The 11,897-nt window shown below is 29.9% G+C and overlaps 1 protein-coding gene across 3 annotated transcripts; it reads right to left on the reverse strand.

Annotated features, from left to right (window-relative positions):
• Nucleotides 1-4,764: 4,764 nt before the first annotated feature.
• LOC8261789 lies at nucleotides 4,765-6,925 on the reverse strand. Of its 3 annotated transcripts, none has more exons than XM_048379940.1 (6): nucleotides 6,904-6,925; nucleotides 6,229-6,533; nucleotides 6,040-6,116; nucleotides 5,882-5,918; nucleotides 5,680-5,788; nucleotides 4,765-5,534 (listed from the first exon to the last, which is right to left on the reverse strand). In XM_048379940.1, exons 2-6 carry the CDS (start codon nucleotides 6,488-6,490, stop codon nucleotides 4,883-4,885), a joined length of 1,137 nt encoding a protein of 378 aa, XP_048235897.1. In that variant the 5' UTR covers nucleotides 6,491-6,533; nucleotides 6,904-6,925; the 3' UTR covers nucleotides 4,765-4,882. The 3 variants fall into 3 exon arrangements, with proteins under 3 accessions (XP_048235897.1, XP_048235898.1, XP_025015737.1); XM_048379941.1 differs by having other exon boundaries at nucleotides 6,900-6,918; XM_025159969.2 differs by lacking the exon at nucleotides 6,904-6,925 and adding an exon at nucleotides 6,633-6,890 and having other exon boundaries at nucleotides 6,229-6,537.
• Between the last annotated feature and the right edge of the window lie 4,972 nt (nucleotides 6,926-11,897).

Below are 11,897 nucleotides of genomic sequence, written 5' to 3' on the forward strand. Positions count from 1 at the left end.
TTCTTTTTCTTTTTTTCTCCCCATGTGAACTAGTTGAAACTTTTCTTCCTTTTTTCCCCTCTTCAAAACTGTGTACACTCTGATAGAAAAGTCCAAATACATCTTAAATCTAGAAAGAGTAGAAGACCACTCAGTGTCAATTTAGACAATATCTACAGGCATATTGACAATCTTTCAGTGTGTGTATATCCAGGGGTGGGATGCATTACATCTTATACAAAATACAAATAGGGAAAACCCCATTTTGAGGTCCCTAAATTTCCTATTCTCTTGCTATTGTGTTCTTAATGTATATTTGCATTCTGTAAGTCCTTAAATTATTATTTTCTTTAACATTAAGAACCTTTTTGCCCAATACTTTCAACTATGATCCGTAAATATTCCTCTGAAAATTATTTTAGAATGCAAGTTTCTTCCCTCACCTCTTCATCTTTTAGACCATGTTTCATATATATGCATTAATTATATTTTGTTCTTCTCATTACATAAATAAGATATTCGGTGTTAAGGAAAATAATAGTTTTAATAACCTAATAAAGGGCAAATATATTTTAAGGACTCAATCAATACCAAAAAAAGAAAAGAAGATTTTAGGGACTTCAAGATGGTTCTCTTTTGTTTGAAATTCATAAAATTGGATGGCTGATGCAGAGAAAATGGATATACTTACATGTAACTTGAAAGAATAGTCATATTACTAGATTTTACATTTTGATGGAAAAACTAATTATGATTTTGTCGCTAATTTCTTTCTTAAAGTAAACATTTCCTAATATTAATAGTAAGGTGGTGGTAATCTTGTTGCAAGCAGATTTGAGAACCTAATATTTGAAAGAAAAAAAAAAAAGTTACAAGGACTTGAAGATGAGTTTTCCCAAAATAAACAAGAATTTAATGAGCTGATGCAGTCATTTTACTTAAAACAATAGTTATACTAACTAAACTTTATGTTCTAAAGAAAAAAGTATTATTATATTTATTGTTTACTTCTTCAATATTATCTTTCAATATTAATAATACAGTGATAATGTAATTGTCTAAAAATTTATGGTTTTTTTGTTCTCTGATATCAAACTTAATTCAAATACAATAAACTTGATTATCATTTTAAATAAGTCTGGAAAGACATTATACATTTTTCTCTCTAACCAAACTCGACCCAAATCTAATAAAATTTAATATTTATCTTAATTAAGTCTGAAAAGATATATATATGTCCAAAATAATTACTTTTCTAGAAAACTTATTATATAAAAGAAATTGTTCTGGGTGTGAATATGTGTAATGAAAAGTCTGTTAGAAGACCAAATATATGCTAGTTAATTATGGGCAGAAAAGATTGAATTCTGAGAATTATAAAAGCATATCATATGCATCAAACACTAATGATGTATTGTTGTCTTCTCACATTTATAGCAGACCTAACTCAGAAATTTTTGACATAATTAATATTATGTATTAGTGCATGAAAAAATAAAACAAAATTCCAACCAAACACCTACCATATCTAACTCTATTATTTTGTTTCAGAGTGGACCTGATTCTTTAGATTGCTCGCTATGGGTCAAAAGGATCAATTTAATTGGTCAACTTCCAAACAGTTCTCTAGCATCAGTTTTCAGAAATACTGTAGACTTGTAAGACTGAGTCTGCTATGCCAAAGAATGCCCCCTCCACCAAACCCAATAATCATAAATGTGCAATCAATAGCTGTATATAATTGAGTTCCAACATTATAAGGCCTTAATTTTTTGTTTAAAATTGCATAAGTATTACTAATAACACTTCGAATAATTCATAAATGCATACAAGCTATCATCGTGAATGAACTTATGTGTCCCAATAATTCGATGTTAAAAATCATTTTTGGGCTGAAATCCATGTCACCTATGTTATAATAAAAAGTTTATGCAATGCAATGTAATCTTTTAATATTTAATTTATTTATAATAGTTAGTATAGTATAAACATAAAATATTAAAATTAATTATTTAGAAAATATTATTAAGTTTATTAACTTTTTTAAAATATTTATGATAGTTGGAATTCAGCGATTAATAATTGAAATCCGATGATTATTTATTCAAATTCAATTTTCAATTATAAAAATTCAATGACCGATTAATAGATGATAGTGGTAGTAATTGGAAGTATAATAATTATATTAGAAATGATTATAATAAATATAAATATATCATAAACAATTATAACTATATATTTTTCATGATATTGAACATTACATGAAATTAAAAATAATTAACTACATTACGAGTAAAATAAATGAAATATTTAATATAATAATGACTTCATCTTAAATATAGTTTTACAGTTTGAGGTGATTCGAGGCAGTTATTTTTCAAATTTGGTAAGCTAAGTTGGGTTATGTTAGTCACGGGTACATGCTTGCAATGTATTCCAGGAATCACACATATTCGTTACTGCATAATACCTGCAACTACATACAAACTTCTTGCGATATATATATTATATGACTGTTTTCAGAATTGATAAGCTTTCTTGTACAGTAACCATAGAATTGATGAGCATTGACTGTATAGAGCAAAATTTGCAAGTCTCAAATACTTGGTGACTGTCTCTTACTGCATTAACCTCACAGTGGCTCCTTCATGTCGAGCATCAGCCAGCTGCATGTGATTCCCTTTGTTTGATCCAGAGAGATAAAAGGGTGGATTTGTTTGTATCCAATCTCTTTTCATGATATAGAATTGAATTTTAGGAACAATCCAGTTGCAAATTGATATAGAGAATCGAGTTACAACTGCTGACATGGCTTATTCCTGGATTCATAACAGAGCTGAAATTTCAGTTACTACATTTAGTTCAATTAGTATTCAGTTACAGTTGTGTTAGTTTATTAGCTGAATTCAGTTGCTTGTAACATAAAAGAGAGAGAATTTAACAAAACTGTAAAACTTCATTGATTGATGATTAATAATACATCTGTATATACAAGAGTTCAAAACTCATCTGGTCTGGCTTAGTTAACTTTCATTACTAGTAGCTCAAAATGGTTAGTTCAAGTCTTGTGGTTTACTGGTGCCCAAGGCGTCTCCACCTCGTCCCATGAATATCCCTTTCTCCTTCAATCTACTGATTTTGTGCAATCTTCATTAGGAATGGCAGAGGCCAGGCATTTTCGGATACTTATTCTATTATATTCTAATACGGCGAGTTTAAAAAGTATATAATTTGATTTGAGCATATCTAGATTTAATTTTAAATAACTGTGATAAGTTGAGGTTTTATATTCATTAACAATAAATATCCATTTAATATGAATAATTTATTAACATTGTTAATTTTTTATTTGATCGGTTTAGATTTTATAAATTTCTTCCTTCTCTAATTAATATTTTTATTTAACTCAAATAGGTTATTTTTTTAATTTAATTTTTATTTTTAAATATTTTATACATTAAATAATTTAATTAAAAATATATCTTGTTATCTAAATTTATTTATATAAACATATTTTAGTGGATAGAATATCTATTATTTAATTAATACATGTAAAATATATTTATAAATATAAAATATAATCGGATTTGAATGAAATCGGATAGTATGCAAATACAACAATTAGATTTGAGAGATGTGTTCGGTAATTATATTTAAATAAATCCAAATTTGTATATTTCTTATTAGGTAAGTACTACCCATTGCCTAATCCTAACTCTAGTGCCTTTGATATCAAATATGATAGTTGAAGTTCGATTGACTCGGTTAATATTTATTTTACCTCGTTTAGATTTTTTAAATATTTTTAAATTATAAATATTTGGATCTCGCATTATTTTTATTATGGAATTTAAAAATCAACATCGAAAATTATTTTTAAAAATAAATTTAAAATATTAAAATAATTAAATAAAAAGGTTAAAAATATAAAATTTATAATTTAACTAGTAACTCTTCCATTTATTTTGCAAACTAAATGTTTAAAACACTATATGAAAATAATGATCAACTGTGTCGGTTATATACATCGTTTTTGGATAGGCATATATGTGTCATTGCTGTTTATAAAAAAATAAAGGGAAATTAAAACAATATTGTAATAGCAATTATTTTATTTCTAATTAAACTTTCTTTAAAAAATTCATAAAATTTAAATTCTTTATAAAATATATAAGATTGATTTCAAGACATAGAATATCAGAAAAGAATCTTAGTATAAATATTATGATTACAATTAGCTTCTTTTAAAATAAAAATTGGATTGTGAAATTACATTATATATATATATGTATATATGTTACCCCAGAAAGGCAGATTTCTGAATTCATCCCTGAGCTATGGTTGATCACGCAATGCTATGTGGTTTAATGTGCAGCTGAATTTCAAGATCATGCAATGATAGGTGACGGCAAACAGCAAGATGAATTGAAGAAGAAGAGGAATAAAAGCAAAAGCTCTTTAATGTTATGGTTTCAACAACTAAACAATCTGATATGAAAAGAATTAATTGTACTTTGATCCATGTACTGATCAAATCCATGTACTGATCAAACATTTGGGTTTTGCCTCTATACTATTTTTTTTTTCTTCATAAAAAGTTGAACCAAAATAAAAAATATTTTATATGGTTTCTGGTGATTGGTAGCTCAAAGCATGAGGAGATTTGGAAATTAATTTCTTCTGCTATCTTTATGTGGATCATAGCAAATTCAAATGTTATGTAATTGGCTATACCTGTTTTATATGTCGAAGAAAAAACGTTGTGCATAGGCCTTGGAAAGAAGCTTGGAAAGAAGTGGGTGGCTATTAATTTGTATTGTAGTAGTAATTAATGAAAAAGACAATGATGAAGTGCGTTGTTTTGGACAAGTACCTCAGGATCTCACTTAGAATATTGTCTCATTCATATAGTCAGATCCAGAGTACTTGCCCTTTTTGCGTGCTCTTTATTAGTATCTTCATCCTCTCGGCCTCTCTTAAATCTGCTAAGCTTTGAGGATGATGATGGTGAATACAGAGATAAAGATAACTCACTATCAACTTCACTTTCTTCCATACTACGCCGCCGTCTGCTACCATCAGTTGTTGTTGGTGTTAACTTTAGCGACAAATCCAAATCAACATTACAATCTATGGCCTTCCTCTTCGCCGATGATTTCATCTCTTGCGGATTAGTTGCTGATGGCGATTTCATATTGAAACGAGTAGCATAATTACTTTCCTCTACTTTGGCTTGAAGTTTAGTTGTAGGGTTGAGCCCGTCTGTAATGAAGCTTGAACTTGGTTGGGGTTGCCAAAAGTTGTGATTTCCCGATGATCCTAATTCGCCTTTCATCAGCTCTTCTATTTTCCAAGTAGACTGTGCATGTGCAGTATTAAAAGAGGAAGAACCTGTTTGGAAATTGCAATTACTGCTCCAGTTTCTACTGTTGCCTCCAAAGATCCTTTCAGCTACTGTTCCATAGAATCTTTGTCTTGATTCGTCAATTAAACACCGACCCATATGAGAATTATAAACAAAGTTTTCTCGAGCGTTCCAAGAAGCATCTCCATATCTTCAGAAACGAGGAAATTTTTATTATGAAACTGAATAATATAAAGGAAGAAAAAGAAAAAGAACAAAAAAACCCTAACTATGTAGCATTTAAAGGGAGAAAGATGAGGAAATGTATAATTGATAAGTTCTAGAGGTTGATATACCTGTAGCTGGAAGCATGGCGTTGATGGTATCCTTGAAGCATGGGAAGTTGGCTAAGGTTATAAATATTACGATCTCCACTTTTCATAAGATGCCTATGATCAGCCATGACTGTCATGTAAAGGTAACTTTTATGCATTAGTATATTCCCCAATTCAGACCCTTTATCTCAAGGAAAAGAACAATCAAAATTTATTTCATTACCTTGACTTGGGTCATCGATCTTCTTGCTTCTGTACATCTAATCAAAATCAATAAATTGGAAAAAAATCACAAACTATAATGTTAGAATAACTGGCCAAAGTCATTTATTTTCATGGATCAGTCATCAGGAAATTATTTGGTAGCTTATGAAAAATAACCTGTAGATGGCTCTTGACATGAGCAATGCTAAGTCCATTAACATTCATCAGTTGAAGAACCAACTTAGGAGTAGCTCCTGCACCAAAAGAAATTACCCAAAAAAAGAAAAATAATAAGAGTCCTTTTCCTTTTGATAAAAGAGACTAAAGATCGCATGAGATTGGAAAAAAAAAAAAGAAGCAGCTTACTATCTTGACCACCAAGTCTTTCAACAGCTTTAACAAAGCAAAGATGAAGTTCAGGCGTCCATCGAAGTCTAGGCATCTTGGATCTAACATATGGCCTAACTGAAGGCTTCTTGTCACTCTCTTCAACTGTGCTGTTGCTTGAACTTGCTCCATTTTTGGGCATACTTTCATCTCCATCATTCTCTCCACTTCCACTCTCATCTTCTTGATTTTGTCTTGAGGCCTTTGTCTCTGAGCATCCACTTTGGTCACTTCCCACCATTTTCCTTTTTGGCTCTCTCTCTCTCTCTCTCTCTCTCTCTCTCCTTCCTTAAAAAAGAAAAAATACAACTAAAGTTTCAACTCCATAAGCGACAGATTATACACAAAGCTGATCATCAAAAACTTTAGGGTTAAAGACTTACTAGAACTAAAAATGAATTAGCTAGGGATTAGGGCCACTCTCATCAGAAGTGAAATCAAGCAGCTTCTCTTGTCGTACTCCATGTCCATGGCAGAAGACAGGAAAAGGGAAAAAAAGAAATTTACTCTTGTTTAGAAGAAACAAGGCATCGAAATTGGCAAATGAAAATTCATCAAATAGAGAAAAGACCAACCAAAGATGAGTTCTGCAGTTTTTGTGGAAAAAGAGGAGATAGGAAGGAAACCCTAGATCTTGACAAACAAGATAGTCTCTCTCTCTCTCTCTCTCTTTTGGGACATGTAAACAATTATTCATCACCTAAATTTTTGTACGTGTCATTTTTATTATTATTATTTAATATTTTGGTGGGGAGAGGTTTTTTGTGGGTATCATTTGATTATAGATATACGAATATGTATAATGATTATTACATGTCATATATATATATATATATATATATATATATATATAAAATGTACTGTATGTGTATATATAATATAATATATAGATATGATGCTATACACATGTATGCATGGATGTCATGCAACGCAAAAAATACACTTGGGTAGAAAATGAGTCTTAAAACTTTCTCGTGCATAAATAACAAGCATAAATTTGTGAATTAATAAATAAAGAAATAAGATTTTTATAGATGAAGACTTTTTACTATTGTCAGCAATGACTAAGAACTTTTCTATTGTATTCACCAAAGAGGAATAACAAAAATCTATTTTCTATTCTGAATTTCTATGTCGGAATTGGGTTTGAACTTTATGGTGGACTATTGTTGTCTCATGTAACACTACCATTTTGAAAACTCCATATTATTCTTTTTTTTCTTCTTTTAATTTTGAAAACCCACCAAATTAATTAATAATCTTGCCTCACTAATTATACACCGTAAAATGATATATAAATCTTACTAATTTGATGAATGATAATTTGAATTTGATATGTTTTCGCTTCATGCACTTGTAAGGAAAAAAGAGAAATTCTTGAGCTATTGGCGCAGTCTCAATTCTTGTAAAATGATGATGTGGATTGAGACATTTATATAGTTTGTATGTGTATTAATGAACCGGGCCTATATTAAGAGAAAACGACAACGTACAGTTAACTTACATAATATGAATGCATTGCGAGGAATATTATTTTTGAAGATGTGCATGTGTGTCTATGCAGCAGGGCAATGTGTAAGAAGTGCTAGTGCTAATATTTCTTGCAATTCTCTCCATAGCTGATGCATGTGTTTGATGCACTGCTCTCTAATTCTAATCAAGATTATTTACAAATTGCCTGTTACCAGCGAATCACGGGATCTGATCCTCTTCTCTCACAAAATTTGGACTCATCACACGTCATTCCCCTCTGGAATTCCCAGTGTCACCTTTATTCATTTTTCTTTTTCTTTTTTTATTTTTAAACCAGCCAAAAACTTTTTAGCTAGTTTTCGTTTCGAATGTTATTTCATATCTCTTTTTTATAACATTGTTTTAGAAGAACATTTTTAAGGTTTTAGACAAAAAGGAAATAAAATTTTTATTTGAATCCCGTCTGTTAACCAATTTTTCAAAAATTCTTTTTCTGATAATTGAACTCCATTATAAGTGCATTTAATATGCATTTCTCTACTCCAATCCTTTCAATCCTCCGAGGAATTTAAAAAAATAATATATGAATGCAATCTTTAGCTATTATTAATAAAGGTAATATAATATAGAGACTGTTGTATTGAGCTACTGTGCCTGTCTCATAATGTAAAAAAGTGATGCTCTCATCTCTTAAAGATTTCAATACCCTCGTTATAAAATAGTATAGAAGTAGTTTATCTTCTGTAGATGTGTTGTTTAAAGATAAATTGGGTAGAAATTAGTAAATTTATAAGATTCGACTTAGAAAAATTGTTTGATGAGAAGAGGGGTGAATTTCGGAGCGAAGGTAAAAAGTATAAAACAAATAACTCTTGACACGCTTCTAGTATAACTGACCTGTAGGATACAAGAGGCATAATGAGTACAATAATGAGCATAATCTCACATCAAAATGGATAATAGTGTGACTGGATTATGTGTAAGAGTTGTATTCAATCATATGAAGCACCTTTTTAATAGTTTAGCATAGGAGGGGGGAATATCATAGGTATAAAATTATTTTTAAAGTGTTATTTAATAGCTTAAATGTATAGATAGAATTATTTTTGAAATCTTGTCCGAGCTTTTATACTGAAAGTTTAATCGAAAAATTTAGAGTTTGATCCTTAGTCACTTCTATTTTATTTGTTAGAAATTTTGGCACCAAGTATAAATGGGTTTGTATTTGTTCACTCTTCAGATTTAATGTGTATTCCTATGCAGAATAATATCAAAAATATATAAGTGTTCTTAACTTAATATGAAGAATTTTCAAAATGAGACTTGGATATAGGTAATGTGCCTATCTCATAATGTAAAAAGTGATGCATTGCTCTCATCTCTTAAAGACTAAGATGTCAAAGTTAATGTTATGAGTTTGATACCGCTGATTGTAAAATAGTATAAGAGTAGTATTTTTTTAGTAGATATGTGATTTAAGGATGAATCAGATAGAAATTAGTAAATTTATAAGGTTTGATTTAGAAAAGTTGTTTGATAAGCACGAGGAGTAAACTTCGGAGCAAAAGTAAAAAGTATTAAAAAAAAAAAAAGCAACTCTTGACAAGCTCGTAGTGTTGATCAATAGGATATAGGATAAGTACAATAATGAGTTGAATCTCACATCAAAATGGACAAGAGAGTGGATTATTTTTGTAAGAGTTGTATTAAATCATGAAGTGTCTTTTAACATAGGAGATGGAAGCATAAAGGATATAAAACTATTTCTAAAGCGTCATTTAATATAGCTTAAACATTTAAATATAATGATTTTTTGAAATCATATTAGAGCTTCTATATCGAAAATTTTAGAGTTGCATACTTAGTCACTCCTATCTTACTAGTTAGAAATTTTGGCACAAGTACAAGCGGGTTCGTATTTGTTTACTCTTCAAATTTAATGGGTATTCCCGTGCAGAATAATCTCAAAAATATAAAATTGTTCTTAGCTGAATACGAAGAAATTTCAGCATGAGATGGATGACTCCTAGTAAAAAGAATAAAAGTATTTATAATAATAGAGAGTTCTTCATGCAATGCAGATGGGATCGTCTCCAAAATATACTGAGCTTTTATGACTACCGGTAGTTCATTAATCAAATCCGACCTGAAAAATACTAAAAACTACTTATTTGATTATTAGTATTTTCTGTAATATAAAGAGGTGGAATGGACTGTGGATTGTATAGCTCGAGGAATATTTTTTACATCTATCATCTTAATGAATAATTCTTATGAGTAAGGGATGAAGAAAAAGAGCCTGAATCTGAGTCTAATATACAATGATAGATATATTGTTAAATTAGTAGGTTCGTATGAGAATTGTTGCTTCTTTGTGGTCCCATGCACACTATTCAAGTTTTCTAATAAGAAACTTAATAGTTATAGACAAACATACGAAAACCAGAGTGTAGTCTGTGTAGGACAATTGACCTACCTATTACCAAAATCTTAACTCAAGGCTTGTGAAACTCGAAATCTAACATGGGTCTCAAAGACTTTCCTAAATGGTCAAATGATACTTCATTTTTGTTTTTTTCTTTTTCTTTTTCAATTTCATGTAGCCCAGACCCACGCCATTTTCTAAAAAATCATTTTTCTTAATGGTTGTTGGCATGAAATGAACCAAGAGCCCTACCTTCATTTGAAAGTTAATCACGGGGATAAGGTTTATAAATAATAGAATAACTATGCTGACGAAATGAGTCTTAGAGAATTTACTCTTATAAAGAAAAATAATTTTACATAAAAAGAAAGGTAAAATGCTGTATGCCAAATCATGAGGGATGATAAATATGTGGGCATGGATATGATTGTGTTTCTTCTCACATGAAAGGTGGTTTTAAGGAAAACGTGTATGAATGGGATTCTCGTAGAAGTTGGTCCGAAAGGCATTTCCTTTCCAGTTACAAGGGAACCTTTTTCATTCCTCCCACGTGTATAAGCTTAGCATTTATTCAGCTTTGTAAGATGGGGCATTTCAAGGTTGTTTCCTTTGCTGGCTGCCTGGTCTATTATATGTTCACAGGAATCTTGCTATTACTAAATAATTGGACTATCTAGCCAGTCTCTTTTCTATTTCTTTCTTAAATTACAAATACAAAATTCAAGCATAAGTAATAGAAAATCTATTTTAACAATTCAATTTCGTAACATTTACCAGCTATTCGCTTCACTAATTATTAAAAATTAAAAAACTATCCGTTGTTTTTCAACAGTTTTGTCAAACACTCTCTTACAAATATTAATTTTAAATAAAATAATATATTTACATTACAATGCCTGGAATTAAAAGATTTACTGGTGAAATAAGAATTTGTCAATGTTTTTCTTTAATGTATATGAATTTAACTATATTTCTTAATTTCAGAGTAGAAACTCCTCATATTTATAAATTCTTTCTTCTCATTATTTTTAAAAGTGTTATTTTTGGCTTTTTTTGTAATTATTTAAGTCCCAATACATGCTTACAAGATTAGTAACTAATAAATATATAGGAAATAATCCCCAGCAAGCTGCCAAAAACAGCAGGCACAATTATTTACAAAAATAACCCGAATTTCCATGAAATAAATTAGTATATATCACTGTAGGGAAATCAAAACATTTTGCAAAGCAACCAAGATTTGGAGTTAACTTTATAAATCAATTTCAATTTTCAAGACTAAAGACAATGAAATAATTCTCTAGGCGCAGCACAGGCAAGCCATTTCTCATTTATTAGAGTATATTATATGTATATATAATTTGAATCCATTAGCTAGCATGAAATATAAAGGGGCAAACCTAACCCAACATGAAGGGAACAAAGTCACAAATTAAGAAGAAGAAGAAGAAGATGCTCGTACTAATAATTAAAAATGGAGGATGTCTGTATTAATACAATCAAAATAAATAGCAATACAAATATAAAAAGATAAAAAGAAAGACAGTGTGGAAAGGTTCACTCCAACAGCTAGCCTGTGAGTCAACTCCTAACAGTGCTTTTTCTTGTCATTTTACAGTATTTTCTAATAATTTGCATGAGAATACGTGAACCCTTTTAATGCGGATCTACCATCATTTGAGAATGAGTATGTCTGTCGTTTTATACAACTTGTCTGCTCACCCACCCTTTCTTTCTCTTTTTTTATTTT

This window comes from Ricinus communis, chromosome 10, assembly GCF_019578655.1.
Source record: "Ricinus communis isolate WT05 ecotype wild-type chromosome 10, ASM1957865v1, whole genome shotgun sequence".
Classification (NCBI taxonomy): Eukaryota; Viridiplantae; Streptophyta; class Magnoliopsida; order Malpighiales; family Euphorbiaceae; genus Ricinus; species Ricinus communis.